At 43.3% G+C, this 18,081-nt stretch overlaps 1 protein-coding gene across 1 annotated transcript in view; it reads right to left on the bottom strand.

Moving 5' to 3' along the window:
• Nucleotides 1–3,868: 3,868 nt before the first annotated feature.
• Nucleotides 3,869–18,081, bottom strand: part of LOC114685891 (pregnancy-specific glycoprotein 22-like) — a 577,069-nt gene continuing 562,856 nt past the window's right edge. The window contains exons 7-9 of the mRNA XM_037201885.1: nucleotides 9,740–10,058; nucleotides 5,415–5,756; nucleotides 3,869–4,400 (exon numbers count right to left, since the gene is read on the bottom strand). Coding sequence (XP_037057780.1) covers nucleotides 4,117–4,400; nucleotides 5,415–5,756; nucleotides 9,740–10,058 — 945 coding nt within the window. The 3' untranslated portion in view covers nucleotides 3,869–4,116. The remainder of the gene's footprint in view (nucleotides 4,401–5,414; nucleotides 5,757–9,739; nucleotides 10,059–18,081) is intronic.

Raw genomic sequence — 18,081 nt, 5'->3', positions numbered from 1 at the left:
TGTTTATGGTCAGGTTATGACTTCTGTTTAAGCTGTATAATTCTGATGTATAGAAATAATATCAGAATATTCCTCTTTAATGACATAGGAAAGAAACAGTATTCTCAGTCTCAAAGAGCCTTTTACGCATTTTGTTAAGACCTTAGAACAAATTCAATACAGACTAGACTGCAGAAAATATGCAAGAGACTAATTCCCAGGTGTTGTTTATTGCTGAATCAAGGCTAGGCTGTTTACATTGCTATAACTCCTTGCAGAAGCTCTTTTTCTGCACGTATCCTGACTGCTCAAAGTTCAGCTAATTGTTTACTGTCTAAGACTGCTCACCAACTCAGAGCAACGTGCATGGATCAACATGACATTACTAGCCTACGAGAAACTACGTGACTTACCTTGTGCTGTGAGAATGGGTAGGGCTCCGCAAATGAAACTTATAATTATCCAGAGTTTTGGCTGTGAGAGAGCAGGTGCGGTGATGTGGAGAGAGACAATTGTGTAGAGCTACGTGAGAACTGCTACAGAATGTGAGTGAAGTGTGTGTGTGTGTGTGTGTGTGTGTGTGTTTGTGTGTGTGCTGAATGAGAGATGAAGAAGAAGAAGAAGAAGAAGGAGGAGGAGGAGGAGGAGGAGGAGGAGGAGGAAGAGGAGGAGGAGGAGGAGGAGGAGGAGAAGAAGAAGAAGAAGAAGAAGAAAAGTGTGAGGGTTTGAGATGGTGAAAGAGTAAGAGATTGAGTAAAGAGTGGGTGAATATTGTAAAAGAATGATATGTGAGTGAGCATGAGAGAGAACTGTATGAAAGAGCTGCTGCTACACAGAGGAGCTATGCCTAAGAACTGTAAAAAGTTCTGTATGGGAGAGAACTATGTAAAGATGAGGCTGTAGAAAAGAGAACTAGAAGAGAAATGTATGTAAAAGAAAGATGTGCAGTCATGTGAAAAGATGTATGTATGTAGAGATATGTCGCTGTGTGCGTGGAGACATGTAGCTATGTAGAGACGAGAGACCATTTTTACAATGAAGTAAATAGCAAAATTAACATCTGAAAGCATGTGTGTTTCCTTATTACACCAGTCATAGATAGATGAAAACTTATTCCTAAATAGCCTCAGATAAAAGGTTTCCTATTTCTTGCTACTCTGAGGCATTCCTTTTATTACTTGAATGGATCATGGGAGCTGGTTTCTCAGGGTCTTCAATATTTAGTCTCTCTGATTTGTGCTAACAAGTCAAGAGGTGAGCTCTCAGCTTCTTGCTACAAGAACAATGCCTTCAGCTTGCTGAAGTATATCCCTGACATCATGGACCATAAACCCTAATAATTATTTTCTTCATACACTTACTTGGACATGGTATTTTATCAAGGAACAGAAATAAATCTAATACATGCCTGAATAAATATTTTAGGAGGTGGGAACATTTATGGAGTAAACAGAACCAATCTCAATATGGATGAAGAGAGAGAAATGGGAGTTCTTCCCTTTAGAAGGCCACAACAGCTCTGAAAGCCATGTCCACCTCCAAAATTATCACTGACTTGATTACTAGGAGTGTACTGAAGTAGTCAAGTGCTTCTATGCCAACCAGTCTGGATTCCAACACCAGTGTATCATACATACTGAATATGTCCAAGTACAATCACATGTGGTAAGTGATCCTGTGTCTGAGATACCACATTGCTCAATAATAGGTGGTAACCCTGAGATTTGTCAGAACAGAGAAGTCCCCCTCTGCCATACTTGGCTCCTGCATGGACCTGGATTGATGTGCATGAGCATGTACAGGATGACATGACCAACCTAGGTGATGGTAGAGGTGGTATCATCTCATGAGACCAAAAGGAACTGAGGAGTCTGTTTCTGACCTTGTGTAATTACACAGTTGTAGCCATGAAGTAATAAAAGTTACTCACAGGTAACATTTATGTTGACTGGGTCACATTATGTGCATTTATTGGGTCACAAGTTATGCACTCATAGCATACTGAGTCAGTCCTAATGATACTAGGAAAATTGAAAGCCCTGTTGTTCAAATCCATGGACATTCATTCTTCAATCTACATGTATCTGAACCTGTCCAGGCCTTGAGCCTTTCAGATAGATCAAAATAGTTTTTCCTAACATGGCTTCATCTCTAGTGAACTGGAAGATGTACCAGAAAGCCCATCTCTAAGTGAAGTCAGGGGTTGACTGCATTCAGAGAGGGAAGAGATGAAAGAGTTCAGAATGTGAAGACTGGGGTCTGTAGAGGGATAAGTAAGGGAAGGCACTTGAGACCCATCAAAGGTTCTGAACACTTATGAACTGAGTTGGAGTTGTTCTTGTGGTTGTATGTTAACAGTGCAGTGCAGACAACAGAGAGGAGATTGCCCTGTGTGGGACCTCTGACACTTGTCAGGATTTCATTCAACTAGTGTTGGCCTATCCCTGCCAACCAGAGTATAACATAAATGAGAAGGTGAATCATAGGAGATGCATGGTAATCTGAGTGCTCCAAGATGGCAGGCCCTCCTTGTTATGAGAGAAAAACAAACCTGTTACATGTGAGCTGAGCTACAGAGCTTGATGATAGACAGCCTTAGGAGTATCATGAAGCCTAAAGTGCTGTGTCCCATCAAGATGCTTTGAAAACCACAGCTCAGTATGAGCCAGTGCCCTTCAAACCTTTGCTGTCTAAGACTGTACTAAATATAGGTTATGATTAGAGTTCTGATGTGGCTTCAATGGGTATCCTCACAACCTGTCACCAGGACTTAATATGTGAATGGAAACCTCAACCAGGCGACCAGGAGCAGGTCTGCTTTCAGCTCAGTGGTCCAGCATTCAGTTCTGGTGGTTCATGATGACTGACATAAGCCACTGGTTACCTAAGGATGAAGCATGAATCTATGAATCATCTAGGAATGTGATGGATTAGAGAAGGCAGAAGTACCTTTTCCCATGTGTTTTAATGTCCCTTCTCTTGTATGTGTGAACCATGTCGAGATATTTTGGGAGGTTCAGATGGATAGTGACTATGTGACATATGACATATTTAACTTGCTGAAACTGGACTGATGTACCTGGTGTGTTCAACATTTGTGCTGGTTATATTGTATTTCACAACACAAGATCTAGACAAATGGGGAACCTCAAGTAATTGCCTCCTTCAGCTTGGCCTGTTGGTATGAATGGGGACTATTTACTTGTTATAGACTGATGTGTGAGCACCCAGCACACTGTGTATCTCACCATTCCTAGACTGGTTGTCCTAGGCTATACAAGGAGAAAATACCTAGTCAACTCGTGAAAAGTTGGCAGGGAAGCATCATTTCTCCATGGTCTCCACTTGACTTCCTGTTAGTTTGAATAATGACACAAACAAATAATAACAGTTTACAAAATAAATGGATCAAAAGTTGGCTTTTTGAACTGATTAACAGTTTTGACAACTTTAATCTGATTTGCTTTATTTTTAAAAGATTAACATTATTAATACTAGAAGTGAAATTTGACACCTTGCATTCCATTTTCAGAATTTTAAGGATTCCATGAATACTCAATAGTTACTTGCTATTTTTTGAGTGACCTAGATGAAACAGACACATTCCAAGAATCCCAAAACCTACAGAGATAGAAGCATGAAGAAAGACAAAACTGATGCCATTTGACAAACATGAGCAGTCTTTTTTGTTTGGTTTGGGTTTTCAAGACAGGATTTTTCTGTGTAGCCCTGGTTACATGGAATGTATTTGGGTATAAGAGAGGATGCATTATTTCCATACAAACACTGCAGCATGTTAACAGGGGACTCAGAACATCCAGAAGTTTGTGCACTTATGAAATTAATTTCCATGGATTCTGAGAGTTGTCTATATATTTAATGCAAAACCTAAGCTCTTTTCTCCTTTGTAATTCTGTTTACTATATTGATGTCTTCTTTTTCTTTTTTGGAAACCAAGTCTCTTTTTTATATCCTGGCCTGTCCTTAGGCACATGTTTATGCCAGGATTAGCCATGAGCCACCAACCTGGCTGTACCTGAGTAGTAATTGACCATTTTCACCACAAGATTTTTCTTGTTACTAGCCCCCATTGATAAAGAAATGCCCCTACCCTGCTATAATGTAAGAGAAGAGAGGTCACTCATTCATTACAGCAAGCCTGACTGGGAGACTGGTCATTGAGCTGACTGGGTTGGAGACCTCACACTTATACTCTCCAGCATCCTCCATCCTCACAGGATCTATGCTGAGTCGGCACTTTTTCAGTGACAAGGTCATCCTCTCTGTGAGCTGCAGACTCTGGTTATTGAAGATCCACTGTGTTGAGATTCCAGTGTCAGTTGAAATGCAGGCTAGGACCACAGAGCTCTGTACTGTAACATTGGTGCTGGTGACTAGGATAAAGGGCTGTACCACAGGCTCTGTGAGGCAAGAGAGGAGGGAGAAATGACAGTAGCCCTTCAGAGATCTCAACAAGCCCATTTGTAGTCAGTAGACATGTAATAAAGCCTCTAGGGTGGAGACATTGGGGCTATGACATAGATAATCTTCTAGTAGTTTGGATCTGCCACTCATGGGTTGGGTGACCCTGATTCAGCCTCTGGATTTCTTGAGTCTGTTTCCCTTCACTAGTGCACATTGTCTTGTCTCTATGTTAAGCTTAGTTATGACCAATGGCATGACACTGGAATGGGGAGCTGCACTGGTGAGCAGTATCTGTTACTGTTTACCTGCAGCAGAGAATTCCTTAGCCTGGACCCCTAAGGACAAAAATATGCCTAGAGAAATATCTCCTCTGTACCTCTACTTGGGGACCCTGACCTTCCTGTGAAGTCTGTTAAGCCCATCATCAGAAGAGTTGACATGTCCTGGCATCAGTCTACTGAGTAGGAGATGACAGGTGACCTACCTAACTGTAGCTTCATGGCACTGCACAGCTCATTACACACTCTATGGGTCTTAGACAGTCAGTAACACCTTGTTCCCTGTCATCTCTAAGAGGGCGTCAAACTCAAGCCCAGGAGAAGGGCTCTCCGTGGTCACCTGGGGTTGAGTCTGAAACAGAGGTCTGAAGCCAGGTCTTTCTGATGCTCACTTCACTATGATTAAACCATAGATCTCTAAGATAGGCCAGGCCTGACTCCCAAGGGGTCTCGCTCAAGGCCATGATCCTGGTGAGAGCCCCAATATTCTGAAGCTGACTGACATCCTTGGGCTCAGTTACCCAGCACACATCCTCTTAAGTAGCTGCAGTCAGGTGAGGGATTCTGGTCTACTTTACTATGTCTACCTGATGTGTGTCTTGCACTAAGTACTCAAACCCAATGTGGAAACACAATGTAGAGAGGAGACAGTCAGTCAAAATGGACACTCCTGTGTGTGTGTGAAGAGAAATCATACCCACCAGAACTCAGAGACCCCATAGAATCACTTACTGTATATGTGGAGGTACACATGTGCTTCTTGAGTTTCAAACTGTGCATTTAAAGTTCGTAGGGTGTAGAATCCAGCATCTTCCTGGGCAGCATATTGGAACAGTAGAGATCCATTGTGGTACACAGTCTCTCTTCCACTGTGTGCAGACCACAGGATACTTTTATTACTGGTTACTACATTCTGTACAATTTTGTGACTGTTGACAATTGGTATCCCTTTGTACCAGACAAAGGATAAAAGGTCCTCTGGGATATTATGAACAATTAGGAGAGCATTTTCCCCTTCAACAACATTGTGTGGCATTGACTCAATAGTGAGCTGGATTGGAAAGGACCTGCAGGCTACAAGGGAAGATAGAAGAAAAAGAGATAAATTCATCAATACTGTGGAGGCAAGATGACAAGGCAGAACTGAGAAATGTTACTAAACCATGTGGCTAAATATAAATAAGAATTATGGGTTAATTTAAGTGTAAGTGCTAGTCAGTAATAAGCCTGAGCTAATGTCCAAGCACTTATAATTAATATAAGCCCCTCTATGCTTACTTGTGGGACACAATTGGGAAAGATTTGTCCCAACAACTGGCTGGCCAGAACACAGAAAAACTTCCAGCTATAATTTGGAAGCCCAGCTCGATCAGCTGGTAGAGCATGAGACTCTTAATCTCAGGGTTGCAGCTTCATGTCCCATGTTGGGCATTAGATATTGCAATTAAATTGCTACCAATCCTTGGGAATTTCTTAATGATTATAGGAATTTTTTTGGGGGGTTAACTCACTATACAGGAAACTCACAATAGAGAAAATATGGATTGAGGCTTGGTCCAGTGTTGTTCTCTAGAGAGCTCTGATCTGATCTGCACTAGCATCCAAGACCAAGAGGTGGCTAGGAGGGGCAAGCACCTACATATCTTGGGTCTTAAAGGGACATGTCTCAGCCACACTCCAGGGGCAGGTCATAGGCAGGTGTGGCAGTAACTTGTTATTACACTAGGGGCAGTGCTCTGAGGTCAGAGCTAGAACAGCTACCCACTACATGTAAGCGACATGGATGGAAGCTAGGCTAGAGGTAAGCTCATGGCTCCTGAATATATTTTCAGGTTGTTGATTATGTGTCCTTTTATAGCCACCTAGTGATAACTAGAAGAACTGCACCTCGTGGCATGAAGTCCAAATCAGCAACTCTTTTACTATTTGACTGCAGGAGAGAATTCTAGAACTGGACCCCAGTGAACAATCACATCCAAGGAAGATTTGTGTCCTTTTTTTCTCTCTCCTTCGTGACCCTGACCTTTCTCTGAGGTCTCATGATTTCATCAGGAGAGTTAGTTAATGGTCTGGGTACCTGACCAGCTATACTCTCCATGTGTGGTCTCTGGTAAAGATAATAGAGTGGATCTAGCCTAACGATAGCTCTCATTACAGTGCACTAATTGGTTCCACATACCAATAAAGCCCTGATCCCTGACAGCTCTAACAGGAACTTAAGAACAACAAGTGACAAAAAGCTCCCAAATGTCATCTGGAGTGTATCCAGAGACAGAAATTTGCAGCCAGGGCTTCCCAGTGCTCTCTGTGAGGATCCTATGACTTCTTCAATGAGGGCCTGCCTGACCTCACAGAATATTTGAGAAATCATGTGCATTGTGATAGCCCCAAGGGTCTGCACTGAAGGTGACAACCTGGGGCTGAGTTTACCCAGCACAGGTATTCCACTCTGCAGGTAAAGACAGGTGAGGGGTTCTGATATATTTAAGTTTTTCTATGATCCAGCATGTCCAGGGGTTATTTATGAAGCTGTCAACTTTGTGGCCAATGGATACACCAGTTTCATTCATTTTTTACATCTATTTCCATTTCGTGTGTGTGTGTGTGTGTGTGTGTGTGTGTTTGTGTGTGTGTGAATGCATGTAGGTATGTGGCCAGGTGCATGCCACAGTACTTATATGTGGGGAAAGGGACAGCTTTGAGGAGTAAGAGGTTTCTCTACTTCCAACACATGGGGGCTGAGGATTAAACACAGTCATTGGGCCTGATAGAATTTGTCTTCACTCATTGAAACACCTCACTAACCCACCCAGGGCAGATTCTTTTCTGTGTCACACTGTCATAGTGGGAACATCAGTCTTCAGAATAGAGCAGCCAACTTGATTACCATTGAACAGAAAACAATCTGGCTTTCATCCCTACCCCTTTCCATTTCCTGTTCACTAAGAGCTTCCTGCTGTTGAACCTCCATCTATCTCTGTGCCATCCTCACAAAAGGAGAAAAGAAGACTCCTTGATTCTCCTTCAGACTCTTGTCCTCCTTGGAGACTCCAGCCAGGACCTGAGCTCTCTGCTCCCACACACTGTCAGGGAATTCTCTCTTTACTTATGAAACTAGCCCTTCTCCATAGTGCTCTTCGGACAAGGCAGGGATTGTGATTCCTTGGAACAGGTGTATCTCCAAGGGATCCAGCACTGCCACCACACTCCACTATCTTGGAGTCATTTCTCCTTCTCAGAGTCTACTACACTGCCCCAGAGTCAGCTCTGCTGTTTATGAGTCATATCTGCTGTCCAGGAGTCAGCTCTGCTACCCTGAAGTCACCTCTGCTGTCCTGCCTTCCTAGACCTGAGCCTGTTACAAGGCAGAAGCCCCTCCCAGAGTCATCTGGGCTGTGGGTGGGCCCTTGTCCAAAGCACTGCTGTCTCCTCCCCTTGAAATTGGCTTGGTGATTCTCTTCCCCAATCTCTTTTATTATGTTTCAGGCCTCCAGACCACACAGTGAGCAACAGGTCTAATAGCTCACCCCAGGGCTGACCTCTGCTGTGTCCTGGCCTTGGATCTGTAGCACCAAAGAGGGGGACTTTCTCCTCTCTATGCATTTTTTGTGACACAGAAACTCCTCTGTCAACTCAGTTGTCCTCATGTCCTTAATGCTCTGGAAGGTGGAATTTGCTCTCAGCCAGAATGTGATGGATGTCTGTGAGGTCCTGAAAGGGACCAACTGAGTGATGTAAGAAGAACACTCATTGTTTATTACTAGTATCAGCATTTGGGGTCTCATCTAGGAAGTGTTGTATCAGGAAATCTATGTCCTGTGTGTGAAGAAGTTCACCTATGTCTTGGAGAGGTGTGGATGGACTCACCCTGCTTTGGAGGGTTTCAAAAGGAAACATGAATTCCAGCCTCTATTGTTGGCTGAGGTATAGTTCAGGTCTGCCCATGTACACCCTGACAGTTTAGGGAAGTCTCTATTGTTTGCTTGGTATTCCATGTGTTCACCCTCTCTTTCTCCAAGGAAGATGCTAGAAGGAATGAGGCTGAACATATCCCCTAGCATAATACTGTTCTCAGACAGAGAAAGCACCATAGGTCAGAATGACATTGTGGGAGGGACCTTAGGTCTGTTAAGAAATGGAAATCATTCAAGTTTCTTTCATCTTCTCCAGGAAAGCAGCAACTTAGAGTTTGATTGTGAGCTAGTATCACCCCCTGGAGATTGATAGGATGACTGGAGCTCATGTCTGGTAGCTGGCAAGACCAGCAAAGCCTGTTATTATTTGGTAGCCTGAAGGAATTCCCTGTATTGAACCCCAGAGGACAAGCACTTGCCAGGTGGATCTGTGTCCTCTCTTCTTCACCTTGGGGACCCTGACTTTCCTGTGAAGTCTTATAAGTCCATGAGGACAGTTGACTGCTGGCCTGGGCACATGTCCAGCTCTGCTCTCCATGCTGAGTCTCAGAAGGAGGTAACCAGGTAACACCTTGAATGTGGCTCTCATGCCAAAGCACTGATTGGTTTTAAATGCTATGAGATGTGCATATCCAAAAACTATTATTCCCTGTCAGCTCCATAAGGAAGTAAGAGTTCAAACCTGGTGCATAAGGAGGTAAGTGTCCCCAGGATCACTTGTAGTCAATCCTCAGACAGAAGCCTGGAACAAGGGCTTCCTGGTGCTCACCTCTCTGTGAGGATCTGCTTGATGCCAACATGGTCTCTCTCTGAACCATGCTCATTATGAGAACCCCAAAAGATAAGACTGAGTCTAATGCTTCATGCATGCACTTACCCTTTCCCTTCACACACACACACAGAAACACACACACACACACACACACACACACACACACACACACACACACACACCTTTCTGAAGATGGAATCAGGGCATGAATCTGATCTATGGCCATTTGTCTGTGGTATGTGTGTCCTGTGCTAAGTGCTAAAACACCAAAATGGGGACACAGTTTAGAGTGGAGGTATGCAGAGGCCAAGCAAGAGATTCCTGTGTGTCCACACACACCCCATGACTGAATGATCTTGAGAATCACTTACTGTCCAATTGGAGCTGCCCATGAGCTACTTCAGTTGCCAGATCTGTGGTCAGAGTTAATAGGGTGTAGAATCCAGCATCCTTCCAGGTGACATTGTGGAGAGCCAAGGATCCATTGCTGTACATTGTCTCTCGACCACTGTGTGCAGGACCTGGCACACTTGAATTCTTGGCTATTATGTGTCGGCTAACCTCATGGTTCTTGAACACATTAATTCCTTTATACCAGAAAAGGGCTCGAAGATTCTCCGGGAGATTGTGAACCACTAGAAGAACACTTGACCCTTCTGTTACTCTGGGTGGCACTGATTCAATAGTGGGCTGAGCAGAGGTAGGATGGCGCCCACATTTCATAAGAGAGGCTGGAAGGGAAGTTCAAGATTAATCAATAATTGGATCTTTGTATTTGGCTAAGATGAGGCCCTGTGTTCTGAGCAGGTGTGTTCATAGCTTATCTTGGGTGTGTGGGTGAGTGACTTCCTGTCATTTACTGACTTCCATGTCTCGAATATCCCTGCACATATCATTTCCTCTGTATGGTGCTCTCTGCTCAGGTGTCAATATGACCCCAGCTTAAAGCCTCAAACTACTGCCCTCACCTCTTCTCTACAGACCATGACATCTGATTCTCTGACTTTCTTTTATTTATGTTCTTTCCTTTTGGGGGTACAGTCAACACCTGACTTCACCTTCTAGCTTTCTCTACTTCCAGTCCACTAGGACAAGGGAATAGTGAGAACCTGGATTCATCTTAAGTTTTATTTTTCTTTTTAAGAAATGGTGCCTAGAAAACCTCAGAGGGAAACAAGGGTGTATCTCTGTGGCCTGATACATCCTCATTCTGTGGCACATCTGCTCCCAAGCTTTGCTACCCTTCCTTCATGTGAACTGAGCCTTCTCCCATGATGGAGCATCTCCCAGAGTTCCATGGGCTGTGGGGTTTGCTATTCAAAACCCTACTCTGTCCCCTTACTCTCAGTGCTGCCCCATATCCCTCTCTACTTCTCTTTTTATGTCTCAGTCCTCCAGAACACACAGTGATCAAAAGGACAAATGAGCATCCCTGAGCCCTGAGTGAACAGCCTTGGTCTGCCTACACCATAGAGGGAGTCTCTGCACTTCATGTACAACAGAGAAACCCAGCTGGACACTCAGTTTGCCCTGTGTGCAAGGCTTCTGATCTATTACAGTTAGTCTACACAATTTAATGTGTCTTGCATGAAATTGTCAAACCTCAACATGGAGATAGTGCAGAGAGGAGGTATGCATATGCCAGGTCTGACACTTCTGTGTGTGTCTAGTAGATTGATCCCCACCCAAAATGGAGAATTCACAAAAAACTACTTACTGTACACATGAAGGTGTAAGTATGTTCTTGATACAGTTTTTACTTCTGTACTTATGGTTTGTAGTATATAGAATCCTGTGTCCTTATGGGTGACATTTTGAATCCACAGGGATCCATTTGGGTACATTGTCTCTCTACCACTGTGTGCTGTTCCCGGCAGAGCTGTGTTGTAATTCAGTATGTAGGTCACAATTCTGTGGTCCATATTTGCTCCCTCTTTAAACCAGGATATGGATAAAAGATTCTCTGGCAGATTGTGGACAAGGAAAAGGTTGCTTTCTCCTTCGACCACATGGGGAGGCACTGATTCAATGGTGACTTGGGCAGTGGTGGGCCGGTACCAACAGGTTAAAAGGGAGGCTAGAAAGAAAGGGATAAAAAAAATATCAGTACTGGGCAGGTGTGATCATAACTCAGTTGAGACTCCTGGCTGTGTCCTTTACTCTTTGCAGAGTAATCTTCTAATTTCTCTGCCAAGCTACCCCCTTATTATCCCCATATTTCTCCTCACATAAAGAGTATTTCGCCAGGCGGTGGTGGCGCACGCCTTTAATCCCAGCACTTGGGAGGCAGAGCCAGGCGGATCTCTGTGAGTTCGAGGCCAGCCTGGACTACCAAGTGAGTTCCAGGAAAAGGCGCAAAGCTACACAGAGAAACCCTGTCTCAAAAAAAAGAGTATTTCTTGTGAGGAAGCCACTTTGACCTCCTCCTCTAGAAGTTCCTCATGTTCTGACTTTTTTCCCCATTCTCTTTGTGTTATCAGTCAACTTCTGGTATCAATTTCTGAATACACTGATTTCTAGTCTGATAAAACAAGTGCTGTGTAAGGACTGGGACTAGTGTCACCTTTTAAGAAGACTGAGTTCCTTAAAATGTCTCATACATCAATGAGGAAAGAAAAAAATGAAAGAAACTGGGAGGTAGTGATGCATGTCTTGAATCATAGCATTTTGGAGGCAAAATCAGTCAGCTCTCTGAGTATGAGGCCAACTTGGTCTACACAGTGAGTTCTAGGACAGTTAGGAATATACAGAGAAAACTGTGTTGAGATTGGTGATAAAAGAAAAGAAGGAAGGAAGGAAAAGGACGAGGAAAGAAGGAAGGATGGAGCTAAAGAAGGAAGGAAGTTTGGAAAGGTGTGTCCAGGGTTTATCTACATAGTTCCCATTTGTAGCTAAGGACAATAATTATACTCAAGAGTGATTTAAATTATTTCCCATTTACTTATATACTATAAGTGTATATTTCTGAAGGCACATGTCTCAGTGTGCATATGAGCAGCTCCATGCCACTGTACTTGTGTTGAGGCCACAGAAGAGCCTGCAAGAGTCTGTTCTTTCCATCTATCCTGTGGGAGCAGAGGACTGAATATAGGTTGTCAAGTCTCCCCATTCTGAGTCATCTCACTGGCCCACCCTTGTTAAGGTTTGGAGTCACCCTGCCGTGACTGGGGACATCAGTCTTCAGAACATGGCAGTCAATGTGAGTCACTTTGAATAGGGAGTGGTTGGGGTTTTCTCTTCCTCTCATCACCTCCTGTCCACTGAGAGCTTCAGGCTGCTGAACCTCTGTCCCTCGCTGTACCTTCTTCCCCATAACTATCAACATAAACCACAAGTCTTCTCTCAGGATCTTGTTCTCTTTAGGAGACTCCAACTTGCCTCTGAGTTCCCATCCACCTTCGCAGTCAGAGTGTGGGTACCCTCACCTGTAAACAGTAGCCCCTTCCAGGGGGTGCAGCCCTTGCAGGAAATCATGGAAGACTCTTCCATTTCTCTTCTCACTGTGTTGTCCTCCCTCTGAGGAGAAGAGATTCAGCTAATACATAAGCCCCAGGCTCTGCTGTCCTTCCTCCTCCTGAGACGTGCACTCTTCCAGACTGGAGCACTTCCCAGAATCCAATGGGCTGTCGATTGCTGGTCTGTGTCCAAGACACTGCTCTGTCCCTTCCACTCCCAGTGCTGTCCCACATTCCTCTCAACTTTTCTCACTTTATGTTTCACTTCCAGACAACACATTGAGCAACAAGGCTGATAAGCATCCCCATGCCCTCAGAGAACAATCACTTGTTTCAGGCCTGACATCTGCTCTGTCCTAGCCTTGGGTCTGTCAGCACCCAAGAAGGAACCTCCATCCTGTCTATGTGTCTTTGTGACACAGAGTCCCAGCTGAGTCCTCAGTGCTCAGGGAAGGTAGGATTTAATTTCTGAAGGAAGGGGACAGTCTCTGAGGACTACAAAGGGACCAGCTGAGTGATAACTAGTGTTGAAGAGAAATCCTTTATCACTAATGTCACCAGTGAAATTCCTGACAGAGGAGAGTGGCCCAAGAGCCATTGTGTGAGGAGTTTCATGTCCTCAGTGTTGGGGTAGAGGTGACCTGTGTGTTCTTGAAAAAACTGTTCACAGCCCAACCTCATAAAGACAGTTATTATGCTGAGACTCTTTTCCCAATCCAGGTGACTGGACTGTGTCAAGGTGTCAGTGTTAACTAGGACAATATTTCAAACTTCCAATTCTTCCTCTTCCACAGGGATATTTCACAGGAAGTATCCCATTATCTAAAGGAGTGTCCATCTTTGTTTGCTGTGGTCATCACATGTGCTGATATCCACTGGCCTGGCCCTCACATCCAGACCCTCAAAGCCAGGACACAGCTCAAGGACATCTGAACTGGGTGTTACTTTTCCCACTTCCCAGATCCTGAGCCCAGGGACACCGTGATGTCCACCACAGACATTGTGTATAGTAAGTGAAACAACATCATAAAAACATTAGATTCATCCCTAATCAAGTCTTGCCTCCCACATATATTCATCACCTGCCTCTTCTAATTCCATTGAAATCAGAGTAGGAACCAATCACCAGCTGAGAACAGACAAGATTTATCACCATATGGCACAAAGAAACATGAGCATGGTTCAAACTCTGGGTGTTTCTTCTGGGTCATGGAGAACATGAAAGCAAATGATAGCGACAGGAAGGCATGAATTCATGTTCTAAATATATTTGACGTAAAGTACAGTTATCTCCTTGGGTCTTAGACCTAGGATTCTCCTATTATTATTATTATTATTATTATTATTATGATTATGATTATGATTATGATTATTATTTCTAGGTTTGGCCTTTTCATAGTGTCCTAGGTTTCCTGAATGACTTGTGATACATTTTTAGATTTAACATTTTGTTTGACTGATGAGTTTGTTTCTTCTATCATATCTTCAATTCCTGAAATTCTCTTGTATTCTGTTGGTCATGCTTACATCTGTAGTTCCTGTTCACTTACGCAGATTTTCTATTTCCAGAGTTTCCTCAGGTTTTGTTTCTCTTATTGTTCTATTTCAATTTTCAGGTCTTGAATAATATTAGTCAACTGGTTGTTTGTTTCTTGGCTTTCTTGGCATTCATCAAGAAATTTATATATTTTCTACAATTATGTTTAACTTTTCCTTGAATTATTTAAGGATATTTTTCTTTTCCTCTTTAAGGACCTCTATCATCTTCTTAAATTTGTATTTAAGGTCATTTTCTTATGATTTGACAGAATTACAATATTCAGGTCTTGCTATTATAGAATAGCTGTTCTCTGGTGGTGTCATGTTGCCCTGAATGATGTTAATTGGATCCCTACACTGATGTTCAGGCAACAAGGTTTAGAATGATTAGGTTTAGGACTTTGTTTTTGAGTTTGACTTTGTAAGATTGGTAGTTTGTTCCTTAGTTTATGTGTTCTCCTTTGTCTTTTTGTCTTTGTGGCCTGGATTCCTGTTAGCCAGAATGACTTCTGATCTAGTATGGAGCTTCTGTCTGAGTCAGGAGATGAGTGATTATCTTATTGTTTGGTATAGCAGGGATATCTAGGTTCCTCTGACTGATGTGGTCTGTATCAGTTATTTGGACTGGTGTATACTATGCATGGATATCAGAATTCAGTTAGGAATGTGAACATGACCAGACAGCAGGGTGGGTGATGAGCTGGGAAAGACTGGGCTATGGGATAGGACTTTGAGAACAAAATCTACAGAATAGGGTAGTTCATCAGGCGGGTGGGTCACTCATTTATTAGTCTGACTGGTGTGGCTTGAGCTTCAAGACTCTAATCCCCCAACCAGGTGACTTTGGGATGAGTCAAGCTGACAGCTAATGCTAACTAGGACACATTTAATATCTGTTATATCCTCATCCTCTACAGGGAGAATCCATAGGAAGTTGTTCAGATTCCAAGTGAGCTTCTGTCTCTGTGTGTTGTGGTCATCACAAGTGCTGCTGTCCACTTAGGGGACAGGTCAAGAACATCTTCCCCAAGTGTCACTTTTTCCACTACCCTGGTACTGAGCCCAGGAACACTGTGATGCCCACCACAGTCATTGTCAAGAGTTAACAAAACAGCATCATAAAAACATAGGATTCATCCTGATTCATTACAGGCCTCTCAAGAATGGTCATCACATGTTACTTTTGCTTTCATTGGAATCAGACAAGCCCATTAATGGCTAGACAAGACAGGAGCTGGGAGCATTTGGAGTAAAAAAAAAACATGAACATGTTTCAAAGCTTTGGTAATTCTTCTGGGTCATGGCAATCATGAAAGCAAATGGAAGGGACAGGAAGATTTGAGTTGACTATTGGAAAATCTACTTGACTACGATCAATCTAAAATCTCCTTGAAAAGATCAAGCATGCTAAAGAGGCCAATGTTACCCTGCCTGTGAAGTTCCTCTGTCCTGGGGGAAACCCCCACTTCACATTCCAATACCAGTCTAAGTTGAGAAAAGAGAAACTAGAGATGAAAGGAGAGAAGAAAGATTCTTAACTGGAATCTCATAAGAGGATTGGGATATGTTCATGTCCATGACACATGCTGGGAATTAATTTCTGTATCTATCAATAAAAACAAGGTTTACCCCAAAGCTCAATGCTGTCATTGTAGGTATTCATTTCCCAAGACTTGTAATTTTTTTTCACTTTGACCCTATGGACACCAGTGCAAAGTTCTGGATAAGAGAACATAGGATCTGCAATTATTAATAGTGAAGTTGGTGATAAAGTGCTCTTGTCAAGGTATCTGGACCTTTCCATTGATAAACCAGTAATATAGTGCAAGTGAGTGAGAAGCAACATTGCAGAGATGTTGTGGGTTGCCTCTGGATGCAAATGAGTATCTGAGAGGGATATAATCAGGTCACCTGATCTGGAACAAGCAGAATAAAGCCACATGTGAAGTCAGCAGATAGAAAGGGAAATTTTCCTCTGCAGAAGGCTATAATATCTGTGCAATAACCTTAGTTGAACAGGATCCAACCAGAACTGTGGTGCAGATTAGTAAATAAGTATTTATATAGCAAGCATAAGCCCTAATATATCTCTCCCACAACACAAAAACAGTTCTGGTATATTCTCATGTGTGCACTGAGCCTTAGTCTGAGATGTTTCTGGTTTCCATCACTCTAAGCTTCTCTAGGCTCAGGATAAGTATCGCTAGGCCCTGGCCAGCTTATGTGTCTTTGTGGTGGGTTCTTGTCATGAATTCAAGAGAGACCAAGTGTCCTGTCTCAGGAAATGTGCATTTAGGCAGTTGTAACCATGGTGAGACAAATTACTCACAGGTAATATTCAGGTTGAATGTGTCCCTTTGGCACTCACTAAGTTGCATGTTACACATGTAGAGAATCCTGCATTAGTCATGACATTCAGTAAAGTGAGAGTCCAATTACCCTCTGACATCATATTCTGAGAGTCTTTGACCATTTTCCCTCAACAAGTAGATTGTATTCTGACTCTCATGTTCATGTTTTAAGACTACCATCCTCACTCTCCATGAAGTTAGAATTGTTTCTTGTGATGGTGAACTTTGGTAGCAATACTGCACAAAAACAGAGAAGATTGATTGAACTCTGTAGGACCTCTGATCCTACCAAAGGCCTCTTTCACCCAGTGTTGGTCATTTTAAACTCAAGTCCCTATCCATGTCTTTGGGAACCAGGCAGAAGATGACTCTCAGTCAGATGCTGAAGAAAATGACTACTCAGAGGAAGTGGGTCTCCTGTGCTGTGTGAGAGAAACAGTCTTTTCCAAATGTGAGCTGAGCAGAAGAGCTTGGTGAGACAGGCCTAGGATCTAGACTTAGATGCCCATTGTCTCTCCTGGTTCTCACTGACCTACTCCTGTCTGATACCTGAGAGTGCTCTGTCCCTCCTGCTTTACTGATATTCACTGCAGAGCCTGAAGTGGTACCCTCTGATGCACTGATGTTCAAGAAGTTCTACAGATTGCACATAATAAGACTTCTCACTGAGCTTTCCTGAGAATCACTCACAGGCAGACTTCAGTACTTAATGTGTGCAAAGACATGTCACACATGAGACCAGGAGTGGGCCTGTCATTGATATAACTACCCAGGATGGACCATAGCATGGGCCAGTCTTCCCAGGTGTTTGATGATGACTGAATGAGACACAAGTCCCTAAAAGGCAAATGATGAGTCTCAGAACAATCCAAGATAAGCAAGAATGTGGGGTGTAGGTCTTTGTGAAACAGTACTATGTTCTTGTCCTGTAAATCCCTCCCTTGAACACTTAAGGACCAGAGAGAGAGAGAGAGAGAGAGAGAGAGAGAGAGAGAGAGAGAGAGAGAGATTTCTTGAAATTCAGGTGGCTGTGAAGAACAGGCCACTTCACCATTATCCCCATTATCTTCAGGCCCCAGAGGCACAGCCCTACCTGCACCTTTTGGAGGAAGAGCCTCATCAGATGGTCAGCAAGCAAGACTCTTGTGGTCAGGCTGCTCCACCACCAGTCCCAGAAGCATCAGACGTCCCTCAGAGGCACAGTTTTAACTGGTGGTAACTGGAGGAAGAATAGCTCCAGTGACACAGGTGCCACCTACACCAAGTGGAGGATAAATCAACACCTGTACCTCTAATTACCCCAAACCCAGGTGGATACACAGCAGTGTAAGAATACACTCAACAACTTAAAGAATAATATGACACCTC

The sequence above is a fragment of the Peromyscus leucopus genome, chromosome 1 (genome assembly GCF_004664715.2).
Source record: "Peromyscus leucopus breed LL Stock chromosome 1, UCI_PerLeu_2.1, whole genome shotgun sequence".
In the NCBI taxonomy this organism is placed as follows: domain Eukaryota; kingdom Metazoa; phylum Chordata; class Mammalia; order Rodentia; family Cricetidae; genus Peromyscus; species Peromyscus leucopus.
Note: the sequence above shows the minus strand (reverse complement) of the source record. Positions and strands in the feature narration are given on the sequence as shown.